This window comes from Corvus hawaiiensis, chromosome 4 (genome assembly GCF_020740725.1).
Source record: "Corvus hawaiiensis isolate bCorHaw1 chromosome 4, bCorHaw1.pri.cur, whole genome shotgun sequence".
Lineage (NCBI taxonomy): Eukaryota > Metazoa > Chordata > Aves > Passeriformes > Corvidae > Corvus > Corvus hawaiiensis.
The window spans coordinates 46,288,075-46,313,939 of record NC_063216.1 but is presented as its reverse complement, the minus strand read 5'-3'; the positions used below and the strand labels follow the sequence as shown (position 1 = coordinate 46,313,939).

General features: G+C 41.3%; 1 protein-coding gene across 6 annotated transcripts in view; it reads left to right on the top strand.

The window, feature by feature from the left end:
- The window catches only part of TBC1D30 (TBC1 domain family member 30), a 60,432-nt gene that overhangs the window by 5,925 nt on the left and 28,642 nt on the right, over window positions 1–25,865 (top strand). For 3 of the 6 annotated variants that reach the window (XM_048301501.1, XM_048301495.1, XM_048301496.1), the window contains exons 3-4: window positions 22,815–22,876; window positions 23,269–23,334. Coding sequence is in view for 5 of the 6 variants with exons in the window: in XM_048301495.1 (XP_048157452.1) it covers window positions 22,815–22,876; window positions 23,269–23,334 (128 nt within the window). In the remaining variant the exon portion in view is untranslated. Of the gene's footprint in view, window positions 1–16,869; window positions 17,183–17,292; window positions 17,312–22,814; window positions 22,877–23,268; window positions 23,335–25,865 lie in introns of those variants that run through there. The other 3 variants (XM_048301497.1, XM_048301498.1, XM_048301499.1) reach the window with 3 other exon arrangements.

Here is a 25,865-nt window from a genome sequence, read left to right as displayed (position 1 = left end):
AACTAGAAGTGTATCTCTAGTTTTGATAAGGATACAAAAGCCTTCCTTAAACATGAAGGGAAGCGCTTTACAAATGCAGTCAGGCAATAGTTGGATGAAAAGATTTAGCATCAGGTTGTCAAATAAATGTTATCCACAAAGGAAATATTAGGTTCCATATATAAAATAGATGAAAAACAGTGGCAAATGGCTTTTCAATTATAACTGAGATCATTAATTCCCACATGGTTGTCAAAGTTATTCAGAAGCTCCTGACTAAGTGAGCTGAATGTTTTGGAACCCAGCTAGAGAAATCCAGAGGGTTATGTCTGTATTTATTAGTGGTATTTGCGATCTCTTTGAGTGCATCTTAACTGGATAGAAAGGCAGCATGAACTGGCATCATCTGAGCACAGGTTTGTCCCCCGCATGTCCCTAGAGCATGGACAGTTTCCTGGTAGAAGGCTGGGCTATGAAGTCTCCTCAATTTCTGAGAACGAGTTACTATCTCTATAGCATCAACTTTTCTCACAGGGAACTCAGAGGAAACTGGGAAAGCATTGCCTGATGTTATTTGCATGAATTGATTAGCAAAGAACTGAGTAAGATTACATTACCATGTGCACCTCAAAAAGTGCAAAAATTTAGATATGCAAAAGTACTCTAACATCTAGATTAAATTTCTGTTTCCTGTCTCCTCATTCCCTACTTCCATCCCTTTAGCTTCAGTCCTACTGCATGTGTTCTGTCCCATTTTATTTTTTTTCCTGCCAAATGCTTTATTAGCTTTTCTTACATAGCCCAATCTTTAAATATTGGACTTCTCAGCTCTGTTCCATTTTCCCCATCCCTGCATCTTGTCTATCTTGCAGTGTCTACCCAAATTACTCCCCATCCTTGAGTTTTCTTCACATTATTCCTTGGTCCCGTTCATATGTTCTTCCTTGTCTTTTTCCTGCATGTACTAATTATCTGCTGGCCCATTTTCTCCATCCCTCCTCTTCCCCCAATGTGGTTACAAAACCAAGCCAGAAATTCACAATTTTTAGTTCGTAGGATGAAAATTTGGTTAAAGGGGTAAGAACAGCTTTAACACAATATTGTGTGGACACAGCTAATATTGATTTGATTGAACTTGATAAGGTTCTTGGAGGAGATGAAAATTTTTCACAATGAAAACAATCAGCCACTGAAATAATCTCCCCAGGAAAGTGGTGGATTCCTCAATGTTGGATGCTTTTGAGATTTGGCTGGACAGGATGCTGGGCAATCTTGTCTAGACCATGCTTTTATTGAGAAAAGTTGATGATCCTTGAGATCACTTCCAACCTGGTATTCTGTGGTTTGGTGATTGATTTCACTCTGGATCAGATGTCTTGCAACATGGGGCAAGTACTTATGTACATATGTAATAATTCATGCATATCAAATTTTGCCTGTGACTTATCTGTCTCTTCTCCCCCAGTTCCCAGTAGTTTGATGTACTGTTGCAGCATTTATATGCAGTACTAAAGCATATAAATAGGCTTTAACCTGGAACACCCCAATTGCTCTGTTCTAATTTTTTTATTTCTTTACGAAGACTTGAGTTACTCAGTGAATATTGGTGCTATGGCAGTTTAGTGGAGGTAGGCTGAGCACTGGTTAGCAAGGATTTTCCGATCCATTTCTGTGCTGGTTTGCCAAGGGTGAGGTAATGGAGCAGTTAGAAAAGGAGAGAACCTGTGTTTAGTGATGCTAGAGCTTGGCTCAGTGGGCATGGTAGCTGTGTGCTTGGTCCACCAGCTGCACTGGGCCACTGGGCAGCAGTTCTTTTGATCTGGATGGTGAAGTTCACCTGCTGGTCCCTTGGGATGGGCGTGCACAAGGGAAAATGGCTCTACATCTAAGTGTGATCTTAACTAACTTGTTCATTGTTATCCAGCATTATTAATAAATTGTGTAATTTTTGAAAAGATTACTGAAGAGCCCTTCAAAAGAGCCACCTATAGTGATGAATATAAAATTAAATGCCATTTGACTAATGTACTTCATTCAGCTTCAGCCAGGAAAGATTCTGAAAGCTTATTCAATTTCAGTTGGAGCCTGGACTGAGAAGGATTACTTTTCTTTTAACACTTGGCTTGGAGGAGAAGGACTGCAAACAGCAACCTTCATTTCTGTGCATCAGGTCACGAAGAAATGTTTCAAAAAGTAGGTGTGTGTCATGTTTACTATTTGCTAATGTAAATTAGATTGTGTATTCTGGGCATCTGTTAGTTAGACTAGGAGAGAGTTTCAGTGTTGTCAAACATAATACCAGCTGTGTGAAACGTGGACTGACAACTAATCACTAATGGAATAATCCCAAGGAGTTTTTAGGTAGTGAATTCCATGGTTACTTTCTTTTGATGAGAATATCATCTTGGAACTGGTCTTTGAGCAGCACAGCCAGGATGCTGGGACTTAGGGAAATAGTTTAACGGAGCAGGAAGTCAGTGAAGTTCTAGTATAGCACTGTGTACCATCCCTCTCATAGGATATTCTTCTAGAGAACTATCAACTTAATACCCAGATTTAAAGTGTAATTGTGCTGCTGATGGAATGTGAACACAGAGCAGATCTTGCAAGTAATGAATTTTGACATCTTTGGTTCCTTGATGAGCAGTAACATTGGTAAGCCCTAGGGGGAGAGACCACCCCACTGCACTGTCTCCAGCCAGCTCTTCAGGATGATCTGTGCTAGCCCCAGAATGCTGACTGATGTGTGAGTCAATAGAAGCCATTGGCTGGCTAATGAAAAATACTTCAACTGACTGCCATCTTCTCTTGCCAATGTTTTCCACTGTAAAAACAAAGCTGTAATATAAATTCTAAATTGGCAAACTGTGCAGTCAGTTTCCCTACAAACCTGGCAAATTGTGTGATTGTGCAGTTTTGGTACCTCTCAGAGGCCACTTTGAGGCCATTTTCAGTTTCTTAACTCCCAAGGTGAAGTAAAGTTTCTTTGCTTTTCTGGTGTTGAAAAGATAATTTTTTTCTTTCTTTTTTCACTGAAAGAAAGAGGCTGGATTTGCTGTCTAATTTGGTCATATATTGACTGAAGTTTTTGTGGTCTGTGTCACTGCAGAATATCACATTCAAAAGGTGGCAAGAACGAAGTGCTCAGAGCATTACAGAACCTGGAATCCTCACTTTTGAGGGAAATTCTGCTTTAAGGATACAGCAACTAAAATATCTTGTTCCAGCATGAAATAAAACACCCACTCACAAGAGTCAATTGCTTATGCAGCAAAATTCTGAAAGCTTGCATTTCAAATTAAAATGCTTTGTTCAGATGCCTTTTTCATTTCATGTTATGTAACGAGCCATTTTCAACTAAGATGATAAAATGTTTAATCCTAAAAAGAGTCAAAATCATGCTTTTAGCATTTGGAAATCTGTTTTTATCAAAGATGACATTTTGCTATGAAGGACTTTGCTTTCCACAAGCTGGTATTTTATGTCAGACCTTTCCGTTAAAGTGGTTTCAACCAACTATATTAGAAGAGATCTTCCTGGGAACATTCAGCAAGCCATCTCTGCAGCTCACTCCCTGGCTGCTCAGCACTGGGATTGCCAGGCTGGTTAGGGAGCTGAGGAGCCCACATGCATTCCTAAACCATATGTTTTCCTTCTGACTCTGTAGGGGTTATATGAATCCTTACTTTTCTGTGTCACATACTTTCCTAACTACTTTGTCCCTAAGTCTCACCACTGAAGTGTCTTATGTCTACCAAAAGTAACTCCCAGCCTCCTCAGAACAAATACTATCTCATAATTGGCTAAAATTTCAGCAGTTCTTGAAAATGGCTTTTATCATGGGCTCCTTCAGCTATATTATTCAGGATTTAACTGAGCAAACTCTCTTGGTGGCTGCTTTGACTAGCATCAGGAGCCAGAGGCAAGATTGCCTTTGTTAAAAGCCCTGGGAGTCTGTTTCCAGGGACACTGGGCTGTGCTCAGTATCAGCACAGGGTGTAAGACTACACCTGACTGGCACTTTTTTCTTTTAAGTGTCATTCTACTGCTACTGTTAATAGGGAATTGGTTGCATTTGGAGCTGGGGTCACTGCTGCTAGTAAATTCCTGGGGACAGTGTGGAGCCTGCTGACTAGGAGACCATTATGTGCTTGAGGAAGGTGCTGCCTTCTGGCTCACTGCTGCCACTCATTTTCCAGTTCAGTGAGCTGCTGTGTCTGGAGGGGTGGGATTTTTCTCAGAAAGGGAAATTCCAGGGGCTCAGGGCTAGGTGGAAGCTGAGCAAAATGAACAGCTGACCTTGGGGCACTTGCCTCTGAGAGGAGAGAGCCTTCAGTTGCCTGTTCACTTCTGCCTGTTGGGCATCAAACTTGGCCCCAGACATGCCTCACGCAGAAACAGGTGGCTGCTCTGAGACATACCAGCCCTTCACCCACAGGAGTGTGGTGAGACCTGGGAGACCCTGGTCAACCAGCTGTGGCATTCCACTTCTGTATAAGCTGTGGGCCCTGTGAAATGGAGAGCCATGCTCCTGCATGGCTCCTTCCATCTTGCCCCACTTTGAATGCTTGCCCTGTAAAAGGCAGACATCTGGGGTGAGGGTGTGGTGGGGCTAAATTGGCCTGTCTGAAGTGTGTTGTGTAGGTATGTTCTGTAGTTGGCCTCAGCCTCTAAAATGAAAGGTGCACCTTGCAATGGTCACCTGAGGTTGTGAGAGAATCAGCCACTGATTAACTACAGATAGTTCTCTTTCTTTCCTCCCTCACTTTCTCCCTCCCTTCCTCCCTAATAAATAGTTCAGCAGTATTTTTTTTTAATGATGTAGAAACTTGGTGGGATAGTAACAGCTGAATGTGGTTACAACATAGAAAATTACTTGCAGAATAAATATTTCATTTTTTATCATGGAACTGAACAGTAAATTCAGTAAATAATTTTGTAAGCAATTATCTGGCTGCTCAATCTAGGCCCGGTTTGCAACAGAAAATGCAGATTGTTCAGTATAGGGATGTACAGACCACAGAGTCACGATCAAATTCTTGTGCTGCAGCATTTGGTGTAGGATGTTGCAACTGTCCTTTGTCAGTGTGCTAGCAGCTGTGATGGCAAGGAAATTGGTTGAGTTAGTGCTATACCCGAGGTTGTGTTTATTTTGGGTATGCATACAACTTGGAGGCTGACTGCTTAGCTGCTTCTCCATGTTTTTCTGTGTAACAGTAATCCTGTTGCTGTTGCAAAGTTGTAGCTAACCTCACAGGATTAGCTTTGTAATGCATGTAGAATTTTGACTCCACTGAATTACACTTTTCACAACAGCTGTGCCACAAGGAATTGATGTACTGGAGAGTACTTGTTACATGAAATACTTCCTTAGTATTAGAAATAGGGATTGATGCAACAGATTATTGTGTGGGGGGCTTTTTTGGATTACTTATCAAGCAATACTTGTAGTATTTATATACCAATTTGCCCAAAATAAGTGGTTCTCAAACCAGTGACCTCTTATTTCTTTGGTACTGAAGTAACTTTGGGAGGTGGGATTTGATTAGTTCAAATTGAGGAGGCATGCTGGAGGAAGGATGCTACGGTTTGGAGACAACAAAGTCAGAACAACCTGTTCTCTGTCTACAGTCCCTGTCAGTCAGTCATGACATGAGAAATAACTGGCAGGCATTGCTGTTCCCTCTGCTCATTTGCAGCTATTCAGATGGATACCTGATCAATGGTAAAGTTTTGTTAGTCTAATAGTTCTGAAAAACTGGAAAAGCTTTTATTTAGTCAACCAGGGATTATTGTGATTAGATGAGGTGAAGTGCCAATTTCCAAGTAGGTTCAGGAAGAGTGTGAAACAGCTCATCCTGCTGCAGCCCAGCAGCTGCATGTCTGCCCTGGGGCAGGGCTAGTGTTGGCTGTGGGGGCAGGAGTGGGGTGCAGAGCCCAGCTGAGCAAAGGGCTCAGCCTGCACGTCTGTGTGCGAAAGCGTTTGAGTGCTTTGCTGCGAGGCGTTGTCACATCCAGGCTATAACCTAGGAGTTCATTGCACTAACTGGCAATTTGCAAGGAAGCTGGCTCCACAACCAGTGGTGCCAAAGGCCACATGGGAAGCAGTGATGTGTGAGAAATGCACCTGAGTACATTCATATTTCACAAATCTTTAGACACTTCTGAACTGATGGTAGATCTGCTCCGATTCCTGCAGGTAGTGAGAGCCACAGCATCTGTGACAGACATTGAACAATCAAGATGTAAGGGTTTGTTTGTGTGTATAAGCTCACAGCAGGGGTGGCTGTGTGAGCTGCATAACTATAATATCATGTCATTTCAGTCTTTTAATCTTTTTCTGACAAGCTTTTGGATGTGGAAACAGCCTGAGAGAAAAAGTTCTGTCATTAGATCGTATGCATAGTCTTTCACACTTGCCTAGCTGAGCACTGCCTTCTCTTTTATTCTGCTGGGGGTTACACTTCTGTACAAGAAACAGTGCTGTTCTTTTTCCTACTGAAATACTCTTTTCTAAAAAAAAAATAAAAAAACCAACCCCAAACATTGTGAACTTGTAGGAGGGTTAATGGGGCTTCAGTGAAAATACCCAACAGGGTATATGGCCTTTAAGTAACACAGATGCATTTTCTCTCCAAGTGGTACAGGCTGAACATTCTTTGGTTGCATTAGCCTTTGAAGAAAAGATTTCCTGGATACTGAAGATCAAATGGAGAGTAACAGCTGCTTGGGATAATCAGTGCTAGGAATAGACTGATTTATGGAGCATCAGGCAGTGCCAGCAGCTATGTTTCTGCAGCTTTGAGATAGCTTGATGTTTAAAAACAAAATGCTAGAAAAGTGGGCTGTGGAACTTAGTCCGTTTGGATCAATAGTCCTGCTTTTAAGTCTGCACTGGAGCAGCTCTGAAGGAAGAGTTAAATGAGAATATCAGATTTTAAAAATGTTTTTCTCTTTGAAGCTGTTAATAACCTGAATTTGATTTACTAAGCAGTAAATGAGTGCTCCTCACATACCCTTGAAATTTGCCCAAGAAGTCTATGTTCTATCTCCACATTAGATCATCTTACTTACAAGCCTATCATTTATCTTTTTCTTAGTAAAAATTGGAACCTTCTTGCTATGTTTTGTAAGCAGTGAAACAGCTTCTAAATTTAGTTCTCTGTAAATTATTGGTAGCTTCCTAAAATCACAGAACCTGATACTGATCAACGTGTTTCCTTGCCATCTGTATGATACATATGACCAAAAGACAGACCGTGAACAGTTTTTGATTCTTGGGCTGGATTAGGTATCATTGATAGCTAACATTTTAATTTTGGGTGTGTGTTTGTGTGGTTCTCATTGTTTGTTTGGGTTTTGGAGTTTTTGTCCCCAACATATTATTGCTAATTTCTTGTCTCATCCAATGCTTATTGGCAGAAATAGCTATTGGACCTGAGGTCCTGAAGGGAAAATAATTGTGCAGTAAAACTAAAGGAAGTCAGAGTGAGGAGGTAATCAATGTACAGAGCTGATATTTTTAAAAAATGTATACTAATCTGAACAACTAATTATTACTGATATTTATAGTAATATCTAGAGAGGTCTAGAAGTCAGTATCTATTGAGCTGGACAAGGTAGACATCACCGGACAAATAGATGGTATGAGATTCTTTGAAAAACAAACTTAATGGGACAAGATTACTTGAAGGCTGGCAGAAGAAGCACATGCTTAAAGAAATGAAGTGAGTTGTCCCATGCTACGCAGTAGTAAATAAACAACCAGAGCTTTGCTGTTAGCAAAACTCATGCTTGTGTGGTATTGTACATGCTCAAAATCAATTTTAATGGCTCTAGGCTTCAGTACTAAATGAGCCTTTGATTAATCCTAAACACATCCAATTCAATAAACTTGCCCTGTAAGAGTAGGTTGTGAACTGAAATTTTGTCATTTAATTGTTGAGTCTAAAATCTTGGAGTAGTAATGTTGTTGGAACTGATAACTATTTTCTCCTCTTCATCTCACAAGCTTCATCATCAAAACTCTCTGTGTCAAACTTGCTTAAATGACTAACGTGTGTATCTTTTTCAGGAAGTGGAGGCGGTGATTTGAGGTTCTTTTGCTTTGCTAGCTGCTTCTGTTTCCAGAACTTGGAGAATATGCTCTGTGAAGCTATGGCCCACATGGGAGATGAAGAGAATTAGGTGGTCTGGAGGACTTGGGGTTGCAGTAGCTTCACATACATGCAAAACTTTCTTTATGGCACTAGTGGCATCTGCAAATGGGAACCAATGCATACATGATCAAAGACTGCAGTGGTGGTGCAGGCCTTGCTATTGACTGATCAAGGTTTGTGGTTCCAAAAGCTCTATGGTGCGTATATGAGCTTCTCCAGGAGTCAGCAGCATTCCCCTCCCCAGCTCCAGAAAGGGCCATGTTTCTGTTCTGTGTAACAGAGCTCTGTCCATAGAGGTCATGTGTACTGGGAGAGAGGATCCGAGCTGGAAGCTGGACTCTTATCCTTGGGCAGTGCAGGACAGACTGGCTCTTTGCTACATGTCTAATGAAAGCCTCCCATGGTCTGAACCTAGTCTTTGCTGCACATTCTTAGCATTACTGCAAATAAGTATGGATCAATGTATAAAAACTTTTATGTATAAATGTGGTCCTATTTCCATAGTATTTCCTGGCCCCAAACAAAGAGATTTTGTCATTAATAATTTTTCTGACTTTGGCGATTAATTTTTAATCTATAATCTTTCAAAGTGTTCTATTTGTGGATAAATCTTGTCTTGGAGACATAGGATCATTTTTCTTTTTTTTATTACGTTAGGGAGATAAAAATCCTGCTGTTTCTGAAATAGCAGTTCAGCTCGATGAAGCTGGTGATTCACACTATAAAATTCAATTTGTATGCTAGGTGCTAAGCAAATAATCAGATTCTAATAAAGGAAGAGAACTTCAGTTTTAGATCTGGGACCTGCTATGACCTCAATTTTTCTGCAATATTATTTAAGCATAACTACAAGTCATACCTGTCAGAATTCTTTTTTTCATGCATTGCATTAGTTTTTCTGCTGACTTGGTGACTTATTTTTTTAAATTACCATGTAGCATTTAAGCAGGATTCTGGAGTGTGAGTACTGGCCAAGATATGCATTTACTTCATATTGCTTAGCAAGGTTAGGGAACATTTCTTAACTTCTATAATCATACTTTTCAGCAATATTTTTTTATTATGTAGGCCTCTTCAACAATTTTTCTTCTTAATATATTCCTTACCAAAATATTTGAATTTCTTTGGTAGACACAAATAATTTCTCTGACAAAAAGGTCATTTGCTCTTCAAAAGCTCACTTCAATTCATTACTTTGTATTTAATTTAAAAGGTGTTCTCTCTATATTTTATCGACCATATAAGCATTGCTATGACTTTTATTCCAGTTGTTAACTCTAGGCTTTATGCTACTGGTTACTACAGCAGTTAAAATATATTGTTACTTTAGCAGTGCTTGCATGACACATCTTTTACTTTGCTCATGAGATGCAGCTATCTACTTAAGGTAGCTGTGTATGATCTGCTTTACTTTATAGCTGGCACATGAAGCCAATAAGTGAAAAAAATTGATTCTCCCCCTCCTTTTATTTTTTTCATCACTGCTCCTCAAGTGGCAATTATAACTTCAGAGTTTATTTATGCATTTGAACCAAATTAGAAAAAATATAATAAGAAACCTAGATGCTGTTGTTGAATTACAAACACACAGCCAATTTTACAACATTGAGATATCTATCCACTTATCTATAATTTTTCTCTGATTAAGAGCTTGTTAGAAGCATGTGGAACATAGCATTTGGAAGCTTCTGCAGACTTTTTTTTGGTTGGGTGTACTTTCATCCTTTTGGAAGACAACATGTATATAAACAAAGAATTAAACGTAAAGTGGACTTCAGCATTTGATTAATCACCTGTTTTAGTGTTTGTACATATGTTTTCATGAATGCTAGTGTGTGTGCTTTCCTTATGGTCATTGTAGATCTAGTCTGTCTTCCTCTTGTTGCTTTAATATCCAAAACTCTTCACAACCTACTTTTTTCTCCTTTGTCCCATCCTTATAATTTCTTATTTAGTATTCAAGTTTGGCTCATGCCTCCTACCTCCATCCCACATGTGTTTTAAAACAAGTATGTTTTCAATTTCCCCCCATGCTGGCATTTTCTTATAGATGTTTAACCATGTTGAAGATGTGGATGATTAACACTGATCTCTTAGCCCTCTTATTGACCATATGCGTTCATGGTGTGTCCCTTGGAGCTCATCTCTGCCATGAAGGCTGTAGAAACAACAGCAGCTCTTCTATTAAGAGTACTGTCCACTATGCTTTTCAATATCATCTGGCTGTACTTCTCTGTCGGCTAATGTGTTTTCTCTTATTTCTTTTTTTTTAAAGCAGGCAGTCTGAGGTTTTGCTGTGCTTGTGCAGTACCTGTAGTAATAGTGCTGGAGTCCAGAATTAGGATATTTACAAGCACTGCAGTGAATACAGATAGTTTTAATAGTATCTCAGGTGTACTCAGTTGTGTAAATTTGTTGTCCCCTATTATTGGCATAATAAGGTGAACTAACTGCTGTCTTGTGATCAAGCAAAATTAGTCTAAGCTCCTTTTTGTTTCCCACATAGTTCTGACTAAAATCTCTGCCTTGTTCTTTCATTGTAGCTATTGAACCATATGTTAGAAGTTTCCACATCACATATGTTTTATAATTTCAGTAAGGTTTCTGGTTTTTTTCTGAAATATTTGAGGTGCCTCTGATCTGTGCTGCACGATGTTTGAAAAACATGAGACAGTTTCTACTTTTTGGGAATTCTTTCAATTCTCTCCTTTTAAGCTCTGGGAACAGTCAATTCCCAGTGATGGGCCTGGATTGAAATAGGCCACCCTTTGCACCCACCCCATTGGCACTGGTTGCTGTCACTTTTGTGCTCAGGGTTGCTGAATTATAAGCAAATTTAAATTCTTCTATTCTCAAAACCAGTTTACCTAGGAACTACAGAATACAAGCTTATAAATGGTGTGCTGGTGAGAGTTGGTGACATAGGAGAGTCAATTATTTGTGAAGTAAAGCATTTGAATATTAACATATTCAATGTTAGCTTGATGTGATGATGTTGTAGACAGGTTTAAGAAAAGCTTCTGGCTTACTGCTGAGGGGTTTTCTGACAGGGAAAACAGGAGCTTTTTGCTCTACTGGAACGAGCACAGATCTGGGAGATGAGTTTATGCAGTTCTGCTGTTGCTGCCTGTAACCCTGGTACTATACAGATGTTAAGTCTTTCTGCACTTCCCTCATTCATTTAAACAGTTATGTATCTACAAATGGAAAGAGGTTATGAGTAGGTTCAGGGGGATTACAAGCATATCTGTATGTCTGTTTTAGCAACCTGCAATGCTTGTGAGGGCTTTCACATGCTCACCTATGTGATCCAATTGCATAAGCATCTTGTGCTACTCTGAACAACCAAGGGATTGAGGGACTGCAGTCAGCCTTACCTGCACTGATTCCCTGCCTAGGAATGTGGTGCCTCCCTAGATGGGGAACTGGTCATCACAGCTCCATCTCATTGTGCTGTAAACTGCTAGAAACTGCTTTCACAATTGATTTACAGATATATTATATTTTCAAGTGCTTTCACTAATGCTGGAAAACTTTGGCATACTTCTCAGGGTGTATCCGCCAAAAATTTCAAGAAGCAATATGACTATGAACATTATTCAACTTGAAAATAAACTTATTAGACGTAACTGTCCATCACTCCCAAAGAATAAATTACAACACACACTTGTGGGCAGGGGATGCTCGCTCTATTGAGGGGACCTTCTTTTCTCATCAATCCTGTCCTAGTGTATGCAAGTGTGTAGTACAGAAGGCACGAGTGGATAATGTGTGTGGGAGGAAAATGGGAGAATAAGATTAAAAAAACAAAACCCCACAACTAAAGATCACAACAAAGAATCTTGAGTCTGAAGTTCTCGTGGCTGAATCCTGATTGTGATAGCTGAAGGATCATGTAGTGCATATGCAGTTGTGAGCATCTTACATGAGTTACAGACTTGTAATTTCCTGTTAAAAGATATATACCATACTAAGCAGTGCTATTTTAATGATTTTCTCTAGATTAGTCCTCAATAGATATGGCTAAACATCATAAAATCAATATTATTTTTCAGATCTCTTACCTATAAACAAGAGAATTCCCCAGCTCCTCTGTCATAAGCTCACCAAGAACAAGTGTGCTGTTTTAGGGCTTCCTTAAAAGGAAGGCTCTATTAAAGTGTAATTACTGTGCTTGCAGTTTTTGAAGGGGGAAATAAGTAATAAGGTTATGTGCCTGAAATCTAAAGGAAGAGGAAACATTTGACTAGCTGCACTCTTCCTTAGACTAAATCATATAAATTTTGTTCTCTGTTCCTGGAAATCATAGATGTTATTTCCTGTCCATTGTGTAGTTTATATTTGCGCTGAAGACCTTTGTAGGCAAGGATTAGCTCTGCAGTTTTTGTCTGTGATGTCTAATATAGGACACAGCGAGGTCTTGACCTCTTTTGTGACATTTGTGTACAAAGTGATACAAATAATGATAAATGCAATGAAAAAATGCTGTGTTGATGAGGCTGTGGTGTATGAACACACTGCACCATTTTCCTGAGCCCTGCTTTCAACAAGTGCATAGAATTAACCTTCTCTAGGGACAAATACAGTAGCAAAAACTCGTTTTTGTATTTTTTCTGGAACCATCCTTTGTGCAGTAAAGACAGCTCTGGATTACTTGTTTGACAGCAGAATCCAGCTTGGTGGCAGAACTGAATCTGTTAGTCCATAATCATGTTTCTCCTTCTGCATAATACAAATCTCTCCACTTTTGCCCACAGGCTCCCTTGTTAGGTGCTCCTGCAACAGTGATGCAAACAGATACACAAAACAGTGCTACAGGCTCTGTGCTTGGTGGTCCACACAGTAGTTGCAGGTAGCTGGTGGATCACAGCATGCACTCCCTGCACTGTCTGAGGCAGCACGTCACTACCAGGGGCTGTGGACAGAGCAGTACAGGCAGTGCAGGAGGGAATGCTCTGCTTGCAGGCTGAGGTGGGAGGAGTGCTGGGCTGTGCCACCTCACAGGCTTATGTGTTCAAGGGACACGTGCTGTAGCATCGCTGTAGCACCTGTGCCCCCTGTGGTGTCGAAGACCCAACAAGCCAGAGACCTCTTTTCAAGCTGTCAGAGCTGTCAGAGGTGCGATGGAGGAGTATGAAACCCCGGGCGGGTTGTGCTTGCTTTTAGGCTTTTAGGATCAAGCAGAAGGAAGCAGGGCTGTTTTTTCAGAGGGGATGTTTAATAATAGAACACACATAGAACTGGGTAGGATAGGAGTTTTGTGCTCCAGTGGTGGAGATGGTTTAATGGGCTAAATGTATTTAAAATAGTTTTGCCTTCTGGGATAATCTCAAACCGGCTTACCTTTTCTTGTCTCCAGTGTGGACATATTTCATTCCATTTGTTTTCTCTTGTACACTGTCATTTGAAAGTGAAATCTTTTTTCTTTTGAGCCTCATGGTGAACGACAATACACATCAAAACATATGTTGGTTTATTTGCTAACTTCTGTAGAGCTATTTGAAACCCAGTGGTAATAGGGTTACATTTTCTGGATACATTTCTTGGCTCTTTAAAGTGGTGTATGGAGCTCCGGGGTTTAGCAGACGGTGACCCTATGATTTGGTCAATACGACAATTGTGGTTGCAATACATTTTTCCCCCTCATCCTATTGATATATATTTCTTTCTGATATTTGCTGTATCATCAGCTGCTGTAGTGCTGCTGTCTAACTGTGATTTCCAAAATCCTCTTGGATTAATCATATGACAGTATTATCATACAGTATACTTACTATGTTTTTTCATGGGTACATGTTGCTTTAAGTATTTTTGCCACCATAGGTGTCGAGAAGTGTGGCAAATAAGCTTTCTTCACAGACTTTGACTGTTTTACTGGGATGTTGTGATGCAAATCAGAATTAAGGAAGGTCTCTACAATTTTCTGTGAAATAAAGGGGAGGATGTGGATTTCATTAAATACTGTGACCCAGCTGAAGATATCTTACCATTTTTAGTCTTTTGATTACATTCAGTCTTCTTAGCACACATCAGAAGAGAAGTGGTGGTGAATTGTGCCTTCTAGTAATCCTGGGCTTGGGCACTTAAAGCTCCATGCAAATAGGTTCTTTAAAAGTAAGATTCCTCTGTGGCCCCATTTCTGCTGCTGTTCCTGTCACTGTCCCATCTGTTTGTACTCATTGTCCCTTTCTGGCTGCCTGTGTTTTACCTCATTGTCCCAGTGCAGACAGAAGTGGGCTAAAGAATGGAGAGGTTTAAGGTAAATGGAGTTGGTCAAAATCTGGTGGTGATCTTGGGACCGACCATCCTAAGGTTGATTGTAAAAAAGGAATAAGAATATACATAGTATTCTTAAGAAGTTCTCTGTCCTTAAAATGGCATGTGTAGCAGATGGTGGTAAGACTGTAAAGAGGTACCAAATGAGGAGGTAAGGTTTTTCAGAAAGTGACTCTGTTGTGTGGGAGGGAGTACATGAACTACAGAGGGAGGAAAAAAGCAAAGTCTCACGATTATTACAAAATACTGGAGCTGAAATATCTTGCCTAGCCAAACATTTTGATTTTTTTTTCCCCTCAGAATCCTTTCTGAATGTCATCTGTCTTGTCAGTAAATGCCAGTGAGGGCTTGTGGACATGACCAGACTTCCATGCACTGGTGGATCAAACTAGAGTCATGATAGTTGACATGTCTTGCCACAGGCAGATTAGACCTTTGCCTGATCAGTGATTAAAACCCAGTGCCATCTCCTTTTCTAGAAGCTAGGTTCTTGCCCTTAAGATATGTATATGTGAGCTTAATGGGAGGCTTATCCCTGCCTCTAAAATCCATTTATACTAATGATCTAGTGAGTCATCAAACCTATTAGTATGGCTTGGCTTCTTCATTTTGTCTCCTGAAGTTCGATTTTGCTTTTTTTTCTTCAGAATAACGTTGTATTAATTGGCTGGCATGTGGGAAATATCCTTAATGGTATGCTTGGAAGTACCCGTGTGCCCAGTCACAGAATGATTGTCCTGATTGTTTCCAGTTTTCTTGTAGAGACAAGATGACAAGTAGGAGAAATAGCAATAGTGGGGATACTGAATTCTCATTTTGAGAGCTGGTTTTCCTCATCAGTTAAATATTGATGTCTTTCTTAGACCTGGTTTCTAATTATTTAAAAATTGAAGGTAACACAGTTTAGTGCGATGACTGATTCTCACTGTATGGATAATGAGCGATTTCTGAAACTTTGGTTATGGCTTCTGAGACTTTGGGCAACGGCATGTGGTGTTGGGTTAGTCAGTCTTGAAATGATCCAGGAATGATGTGGTGCTATTTGCAAAAGATGCTCAGGAAAGAGGAGAACAGTATTACAGAGATAATCCAGCTATTTCTGTATTTAAATGTTGCTGTTATAGTCCCATTGGTACTATCTGTGCACCTAGGGAGACTAATTGATTTCAAATTTGATGCTTTAACCGCTAAATCATCATCTCCAGCTGGCACTGAAATAAAGTGATTTGCATCGTCTACATCAGCAGGGAAGTGTCACCTTTGTTAAAAAAAGAACCACCGACACACAGACTTAATTATCTATTCAGAGTGCAAGCTAACAGCTCAAATGCAGTGACTTTTCTCCAAAACCAAGGCAGATATTTAAGGAGGTGTGATCAAAATCACACTTCTCTGAAAGCTGAACAGTGACTTCTAAAGATAGTTATAACTGATTTTTAAAAAAGGCTTGATTCTGTGTTTTATATTGTGTATCTTTTATATAATTGGCTTTACTGCTTATCTGTTGACAGTTTTCTCTCTTCATAATGTGACTGAGAAACACATCCTTTTAATAAAGGACCAAAGTGTTTCAAAGCTACAGTTGTTGGCAGGTAGACCGAGACTTCTAGTAGCTTGGTCTTTGAGCCTGACTAATGTGGTGTGCTAAATCTGCTCTCCTTCCACAGAAACGCTGAGTGGTTTAGGTTGTAAAAGCTATCATTATTTCAAATGCTTTTCCTTCTTGTCAATCAAACCCCTAGTTTGAGAATCTGTATGAAACCCTTTTAAGATGCTCTTAGGCCAAATAGCACTGGAAAATGCATCTAATAAAGTGCTGTTGAATAGCTTCTTTTAACTATTTAGCGCATGGCATATCATTACTTTTAAGTGCAGTTGCAATGTAGATTCATAGAAAAGGCTGTTATTTTAGCTGAGGATGTTCAGGGTCTCTGTGCTGGAGAGTGAGAAACAGAAACTGTGCAGTGCACTTTCTTGTACTGCGGCTGGGGCTGTCCTGAGCAGGACCCCAGCCTGCCCTGGCACTGACATGCTCTTTGCTCCCTGCTCCGAGGTCTGATAGTGCTTGTGGGACTCCTTTCCAGGACAGCTTTTTGAAAGGGGCAGCAGGACTACCTATGTTTATGTTCAGCTGTAGGCTCGAGTACCACGTGAGAAGACTTTTTGGCGGATATTTAGCTCATTTCATTCTCGGGAGAAATGTCAGTATTGCCGCCTGTTAACAGGCGTCAAGCGAGCCGTGTCCGCATTGCCTGTGCTGGGGGTCTCCGTGTAGCCCGGGGGATTGTCCTGGAGCCCCTTGGCACCGCTGAGCCTCACCACTGCCGCCGGGGCTCCCTTTATTTCTAACCAGAGCTGCTGCTCCGCTTCGCCCGCTGCATTCCAGGTGGTGCTGGAGGAGGAGGAGAGGCTGCTGCTTTATTCAGGCAGTGATGCTAGGATTGTGGGCGGGAACAGCTTTTTTTTTTTTTTTTTTTTTTCCCCTTTTTGTCTTTCTCCTCTCCTTGTCCTCTCTCTTCTCTCCCGCACTTGGATTTCGCTGTCTGCAGTGCAGGTCCCCGCATGCCATGCCCTCCACCCCGCCGCCCTAGGGCGAGCCCCGGGCACCATGCGGCAGGACAGGCTCACGGGCTCGCTGCGGCGCGGGGGGCGATGCCTGAAGCGGCAGAGCTCGGGCGGCGGCGTGGGCACCATCCTCAGCAATGTGCTCAAGAAGCGCAGCTGCATCTCCCGGACCGCGCCGCGCCTGCTGTGCACCTTGGAGCCAGGTACCCGCGCCGGCCGGGCGAGGCGGCGGCTGCCGCCCCGTAAGCGGCTTAGAGGGGCGGGGGGAGCGGCCGGGGCCGCGGGGTCGGCTCGGAGAGGAGGCGGCGGCCGGCGGGCGATGAGGGCCGCGGGTAGGCGCGGCGGGGCGGGGGGCAGCGCCCGGGGGCGGCCCCGGCCCGAGGCAGACGCTTCTGTCCGGCCGCCGCTGCGGCAGCCCCGGCGGGGCCCGGCCGGCGTGGGGCGCCGGGTCGCGGCCTGGGGCCGGCGGCGTGTCCGGCGCGCGGGGCTCCCGCCCGCGCTGGGCCGGCCTGGAGCGGGGAGCGGGGCCAGCGAGGTGGCTCCGCGATGAGGAGCGGCGGAGGCACCGCGGCGGGGGCGAGGCGGCCCGCGGGGAGCGGGGCCGGGCCCAGGCGGGAGGCCGGGGGCGGCCGGGGCCCTGCGGCGAGGCAGCGCGCTGCCCCTGCCCCGGGGCACTCCTCCCGCTGGTGTCCCGCCCGGCTCGCGGATCCGGGCTCCGCTCTCCAGATCTCCCGGTCCTTTCCCTGCTCCTCCCGCCCGGCGTCGCCGCCTCGCAGCGCTTTTGTGTCGTCTGCCCCTACTGCCTTTCTCCCTCCGTCTCCTCTCCCCCGGGTCCAGCGACTCAGCTTTCCGCCAGTCTCTCTCCGAAGTCTCTTCGCAGCCTCCCCAGACCTTTCCCGATAAACCTGCTAACTCTTGACCTGCCGGAGACCCTCCTCCCGCCCAGCCTTTGTCTGCGGTAGGGTATTGTCTAAATTTGCAACTATACCTATCCCAAGGGGGAGGCATCAGCTCTGCAGCTGTATTTTCTAGATCCTGCCTCACTATCAAAATCTTTTAAGAACTGGGTGGTCAGCAAACAACGTGTGTTTATTCCAGGGAGGTGGGCTCTCAACAGAAGCACTGATGCGTGGTCATGACTGAATGCTAGATTCTAGTTGCCTGCCATCAAAATTTCGGATTTTTTTAAATATGAAATATCAAGAAATTTAAATTCAATGTACCATGTTAGAACTGTCATTTGTAGCTAAAACATTGTTGATCTGTTGCCTAATCGTAGGCATTTACAAAGCATGGAAGCCAGAGATACACTGAAACATAGACCAATACATTGAAATAAACAAGGATCAGTTTCCCATTGTACTAGCTGTGTGTGCGTCAAATACACAATGCTCACTGCCTCTGTGTTTGAGATGAGTTTCAGAGGCTGTTATTAATAAGGTCTCAGATACATTTTGGGATACATTTATGGGATTGCTGTTTTTAAGATTTCCTAACTTGTAATTCTCAATGACCCCTGCTCCAACCGTAGTCAGCTATTATCCCAGGTAATGACGTTTTCTGGATAATGACATTCTTGTATTTACACTCAGATAAAGATCAGAGAATGTGATTGGAGGCGTAACTATGAATGCCATAGTCCTAAAAATCCCACTGGTTTGGGGTTTCCATATTGTTCATATGTAGGTAAAGGCAATAACCCCGTTCGGGATACGTCTTTTCACAGAGTGGTGGAGATGGGACACCTAATGGGCCCTTAAAAAATATGCTGGATGAAATATTCATATATACTTATATACTTAGTGTCTGTATTAGCTGTCTGTATTGAGAAGTTTTTTTGAGGCTGGAGATTTTAGATGTGCTTTGATACATCCCAGTGAGCTCTGGCTCCTGATAGAAGTGGTTTCATACAGAGTTACTCAGAATGTTACTTTCAGGGATAAATTGCAAGGCTAAGAATCTTTCTGAAACAACAAGCAGCATAAGGTGATAGCTTACATTGGCACTTCTCTTTCCTCCAGTGTGGGCTCCCACTGAACACAAAGCTGCTTTAGGCCTTTTTCCTTGTTTATTTTTGATAAAATATTTATTTGCATTCTGTGGGAGAGGTTTCAACAGCTGTCAAGTATAGCCAAGAACCCATACTACTACTTTGCAGGTTTAAAGCTATGGCTTTATAGCTCACAAACATGCATCAAAACACATAATCTTCCTACACTTTCTTCTGGTTTGATATTTCTGGAAAAAATCCCAGATTTTGCCCCATCCTTTTGTTTAATGTTGCTGAGGATGGACTGGGAATTTGATTCTGTCACCCAGGTATTTCATGGATAGTATTTTTCTCCCCTCTTGTGGCTCTTTATGTGGTTCTGTGCTACATTTTGGTTATGCAATGGAAGATTGCTAGGGTTTGGGAATCCTAGGGATATAATCTTCCCTCTTACAGCCTTTTCTTGTGAGGAGTCATTGTGTATTTTACACAGGAAAGCTAACAGGACTGGGGTTTGGTTGGGTTTCCTATTTTTTATTATTTTTTATATAACTTTTCTGCAGTGGTTTCTGGTGACAGGCTTGGAAGGGCATTGAACAGAGCTTATTTTGGCATTCCCTACCCTTCAGAAATTTGTTGTCAAACATGTACCTTTGTGTGTCCTTGTATTCGTGGAGGTAGTAATTCCAGTGTGTTCCCAGCATATTCCTGCTGATAGGAATTAATATGCTTCTCAGGTGTGAAGTATCAGTTGAAAGCGTATGAACTGGAGGTGATATTTAATATATTAATAACTAGACAGGTAGCCTGGCTGGTTTGATGTGAAAGGCCTGAGTTGTACTGACAACACTTACAGTAGGAACTATTGCTCTGTGTGTGGTACATCTATGCCAGGCTGTCCTTGCAGAGGAGCTGGGAAGAAATGTTCTCTTAAGGCCCAAAGGGGTCTTTTCTGCAAAAAGCATGTATTTATGTAATGATGAGGAATGTGACCTAAAGATGGAAGATTGTCAGAAATGGGAAAATCCAGTGAAAATGGGTGCAGGCGTGGTAGGGTTGTATGGGTGTGGGATACTGAGGGGGGAAGAAACTATTGGGGAATCTGAGTTAGTTTATGGAGAGAAGACAACTGAATAAAAAAAGGGGAGTGATGAAAAAAGGAAGGTTTAGGAAACCAAGAGAGGTTGAATTGGGGATAGGCATTAATTTCCTTGAAGCTCTAAAGCTCAGGGACAAATTCCTTGAGCAGAGTGCAGAAACTGCATGTAGCAAGATGATTTTTGTGCCAGAAACAACTAACGGGCAATGAGATGCTGCTCCCAGTTTGTTGGTTGCCTTCCTTGCTCTCTGAACAGTTGCAGCTTTTTTTTACATGCTTACTAGCTGTATTTTTTATTAAGCAAGGTTGTAATTTTTTGATTTTAGGAAATATAAATTCTTTAAAATGGATGTGAATGAGGAACAATTCATATATGCTCTGTGGTTCGTTTCCCATGGTTCTTCCCCTCCCCTCCCACAAAACCATCACATAATTTGATTTGGAGAATACTTCTAATGGAGAACAAATAAGGGGACACAGATTCCATGTCTTCTACAAGAGATTGTCATGCATGACCTGACTAAGCAGTTCCTCACCATACTGAAGAGAGTGTGCTGTGTAGTCTGATGTTACCGCGTGATGTAATTCACATTTACAGTAATTTTCACACCTGTCTTAATTGTTTGCTGTGATGTGATTTAGTTAACTTTTGTAGATGGATGATCTCATTTCAGTCTGTTAATCAAGGGTCTCATTTGAAGGGTCTTATTTCAGTCTCAGGAGAGATAGCTAGCTTGACTGTTGTGTGAGCTCCCTGGTCATGATGTTCATGTAACTATAGATAGATTTTGCCTTGCTCTGAAATTTTATCTTACTGTACTCGATCTTTTGAAGACCTGGAAGTATCTGTTTGTATCTTTCTTAGGAAGCTTCTAAGACAAAGAGAGAAGTTGTTACTGGGGTCTTGAAGTCTTATAAAACTGTGAAGTAATTAATATTTAGCTGCTGGGTTGGAAATGAATACATTTTGGAAGGCTATTGGTTCTTTGCTACAAGGTAGTGTTAGTTAACGTGTCAGCATCTGTTACTTTAACAGAAGGAGTTCTTGGTCATGATATATTTTTGTGTGTATTAGGGTTTTACAGTACTTACTTTTTTTTGCTTGAAAATGAAGTTCGCTTTTTCCTGTTTCAGCAAATGTGATGCAATTTAATCTTAGTAGGTTACTGGCATCGCTACATTGCTTTGAATTATTATGAAAAGATTTACCTATTAGGAGTCCCTGCTGAGTGCCATTGCGCTATGGGAAGGAATACTAATAAACAGTTCCTTCCAGGAATAGCTATTAATCCTTCAATGTTTTTTTAAGACATATCTATTATGATTTGAAGCCTTTATTTTTCTAGATCTGACAAGCATGTCTTTTAGATCTGAAGCAGGGAAACGAAAGCACTAATCCCCAGGTCTTAGTGATGCAATTCTAAAACGCTAAAATTCTAAACAGTACTGGAGTTTGTGTGATTTTTTTCTTTGTTTCTATTCACTCACCCCCAACAAAGAAAAAAAAACATGGAAAAGAACATTTTCTCTTTAAATATATATTTATCACGTAGTAAGGCTTTAAAATTACTTACCACCACTTCAGTATGCAAATGCTCAAAGGCATTTTACATTCCATAAATAGCAAATGCCACTAGTTGAGTTTTCTGTCAGACTTGAAGGTTTAGACCTCCAAAGCACTGGGTATTACTGGTGAGTTGATTAGCATGGATATTACATACTTAAAACCTTGCAGGATTATAATCTGTTTGGGTTTTCTGTGTGTGTGTGTATATATATATATATATGGACATTTATATGTTAAAAATGTTTGGCTTCATATTCTGGAAAAATAAGAAGCTATGCATAACATAACTGTAAGTGTGGAACAGTACCATTAAATTATTAGTTATTAATATTAGTATTAAATTAGTATTAAATTATGGAAGGAAAAGAAAAGAAGGCTTTATTCTTTGTGCCAGCAGACGGGAGGGAGGGAGGGGATATGATGCCGTGTTCAGCACCTGAGTTCTGGACAGCAGCATTTGAAGGACCAAGGAATTGTACATTCAAACTGTGGGATGGAAAGCAAATTAAACGTGTTACTGTTGATTGTGTTGATCTGGCATATCCAGTGCCATGTTGGGATCCACTTGAGATTCTGGTATTTTATGTAAAACTGTATGAACTATTAGTAGGCCCGCTTCATAACAATTAAAATAGTTTGCTCATATGGCCAAAATAAAATCTATGCTTAAATAACAATACTGACCAAATGCACATTATGTTCTGAGGAATTATAAAAAAAATACGTTATGAACAGTAAAATAATTTTAGCACACCAAACTTAGAAATTAGTTTTGACTGACTTAACGTCAAGAAGCTGGCATAGATGAAAAGAAACTGTCTCTGTACATGTATTTTTCTGTGGATACACATGACAATTTGCAGTGTACTGGTATAGTTTGTAGTACAGTGAACTATATGAATATTAGTGAAATGAGTTGTGTCAAACTGCATCATTAAGGAGAATGTTACTGCATTTTAAAAACATTTTGTCCATGTACTTCTTAACATGTTCCTTGAATCCACTGTGAAGACAAAATTCACCGAAACAGATTGAAATGTAGTTGTTATAATAGGAGGCTAAAATTTTGTGTTCTTGTTTCAACTGTGGGATTTTTGTGTTTCGGATTTTTTGACTTCTTTTTATCTTCTGAGCTAAATAAAATAATGACCTTTTTTTTTTTTTCATTTTTCTTTTTAGGGGTTGATACAAAATTGAAATTCACTCTTGAACCATCTTTAGGTCAAAACGGTTTTCAGCAGGTAATTTGATTTATTTTTCTCTTGAGTTTGTGAAGGAGTGGGTCTGCAGTCAAGGTGCTTGCCCTCATTCAGAAGTGCATTTGTCATCATAATGTCAGCATATTATTTGCAATTGCATCAAGAGCTGTTTCATTCATATTCAGAAAATGGAATAGGCTTTCGTTGTTTACTCAGATATTTCCTACATCCTTGTGTCCTAGAATATTATACTCTTGTCACATCATTAAATAATTAATCTGTATCTTCCCTGTGAGTGGATTAAGCAGTTAAACTCTGAAATGCCTGCAGTAAAATGAAATTAATGTGCATATCTGCAAGGTATTAAATGTTGCTATACTGTAGCATGAAACTAATGATGGATATTTTACAATTTTGGATGCTTTTGCTTTTAGTGGCATGATGCGCTCAAAGCAGTGGCCAGACTGCCGACAGGTATCCCAAAGGAATGGCGGAGAAAGGTAGGTAGACCTCTATGCCTTGTGGGCCATATTGCCTGTAGGTTTCTCAGAAGAGGTTAATTACATCAATATTATCTGTTGGTGGTTTTTATAACAAATATTTGGACCTTATAAGCTGTACTGGGGATTTTTCCTTGTTTACGTTCTTCAGTGGCAACCTCACAGGGCAGCTGGAAAGGCTGAGGAGACAGGTAAAGATGGTGTTTTCAATAGTTGGGCTCTTTCTGCTTGAGGCTTAGGTAACTTATTCTGGTGCAGATGTTACTGCTTCATTCTGTCAGTCTCAAGAAATTGCACTGGTGAAATTTCCCCCAAAGCTGAACATATCTGCAGTGTAGGCTGTCACACTTACAAAGGTGAAGTTGATAGATACTTAATGTTGACAAGAATGCTCATAGAAACAGTTGATGGGGAAAAGGCAGATTGCCAAAATTACGGAAATTCAGAGTAAGGAGTGATGTAGAATGGCAGAGTGCACCATTAACAGGAAATTGCACTGAGTTAGTGTTGTAGGAAAGGGTCCACTGGGATTTTGCTAGACTTACTTTATTGCATTCTTCAACGTTTGAAGCCCCCTAGCATAAAAAGAGGCATGTCTATTAATTTTTTCTTTAAAACTGAGTCACACGATCTAAGCTTTAAAAACACAGTTTTAATAAAAGTAGTATTTTTGAAGATTTATAAAATACATGTAGTTTCACGTATTTTTGATGCATCAGCTTAATTTCCTTTTCCTGTTTTTGCTATCTTTCCAAACTGAACTGTACCTCTTTACAAATCAGGGGAGAAGGAAGAAAAGACTTGGTGGCATTGTTTTCCTCACACCACGATGAATTTATTTTTAATCTACAACTAGAGTGAATCTTTATATCCATCTAACAGCCTTTTCTCTTTCCTGAAATATTCTTTTCCCACGCTTCAGAAAGTGTTCAGACACTTTTCTGTGGTACATGAGTGGAAGACGTCACAGAATCACAGAAGGGCTGAGTTTGGGTGGGACCTCTGGAGGTCATCTGGTCCAACCCCTCTGCCCAAACAGGGCCCCCTACAGCTGGTTACTACGGGCTGTGTCCATGTGACTTTCAAATAGCTCCAAGGAAGGAGATTCCACAATCTCTCTGGGAAATCTATGTCAGTGCTCCTCAGCCTGTACCCTCCCCCACACCATGTGGCAAGGGAACGGGCAGTACTCAGTCACCCTCACAGTAAAAAAGTGTTCCTTAATGTTCGAGGAGAACTTCCTGTGTTTCAGTTTGTGCCCATTATCTCCAGTCCAGTCACTAGGCACAGATTAGAAGAGCTTGGCTTCCTCCTCCTTGCACCCTCCTTTCAGGTGTTTATACACACTAGTAGAATCTCCCCATAGCTGCCTTTCTCCAGTCTGAACGGTCCCAGCTCTCTCATAGGAGAGATGCATAGGAGAGATGCTTTGCAACTGGGTGCCCCCCAGCAAATACTGGTGCTTGGGATTATTTCTCCCCAGAGGCAGGATTTTGCACTTCTCCTTGTTGAACTTCATGAGGCTCTTGTCAGACCATTTTTCCATTCTGTCAAGGTGTCCTTGGGCTTATCAGCCACTCCTCCCAGTTCTGTGTAATCAGCAGACTTGTGTATACTCTGCCATGTCATCCAACTCAGATCTGTCTTTCCTTCTCACTCTGCCCATCTCTGTGTTTGCTCACATGTGACCACATGATACTAGCCAAAGAAGTAGTGGTAAGAAAAGAGATGTTGTCTTTTCACTGCCTTTCCCCAGTTTCACAATGATTTTAAGATAGATACCAAAATAAAGGAAGTATTTAGTGTTAGCGGCATGCTGATTGCTTCCTTTGCTGTCAACAGAAGGAGCAGGTTGACATCTGCATTATTGTTGTGGCATGTGACATTTAGTTTCTGGGGCTGGCAGAGGTAAAGAATCCAGTCAAACAACATCAGTAGGATGTCAAACAACATCTGAGGTGGTTGGGAGGCAGAACAGTGGCATTCCTCCACATGGGTGACTTTGCAGAAGTGTGGGAAGGGACATTTAAATGCAGAAAACATGAGATTCTGGGAGCTGTCTATAAATTCCTTCATCATGCAGCTATCTAAGTGTTTAAATCTGTGGGAAGTGTCTAAATTGCTTTTCTCACTTGAGTGAATTAATGGCTGGTATAAAACTTGACCAGTTTGCTTTTATGATTTCTTTCAGTTTCCTGAAGAAAAAGATCCTTTATTGTTACTTGCTGTCACTGTATGATCTGTCACGTGCCTTTCATGGTTCAGGAGGTTTTCAAATTTTTCATAAAGGTCCAGCCTTTGTCTTGGATACACATGCATAAATCTGTTCTGGCAATTATTAGGCTTTAAAAGTAGTGAAAATGTTTGTTTCAGAACTCCCTGTAGCACCAGCAGTTTAGGAAGCCCTCTTGTAAGTTGCTCTGATCCAAGTGATGCTTTCAGATGAATCCCAGATGGTGAATACTAGATGTTATTTGTTCTGCAAAGTCATCAGAAGAGACTTCTGATAAAGAGAAGCACTAGCACTGCCA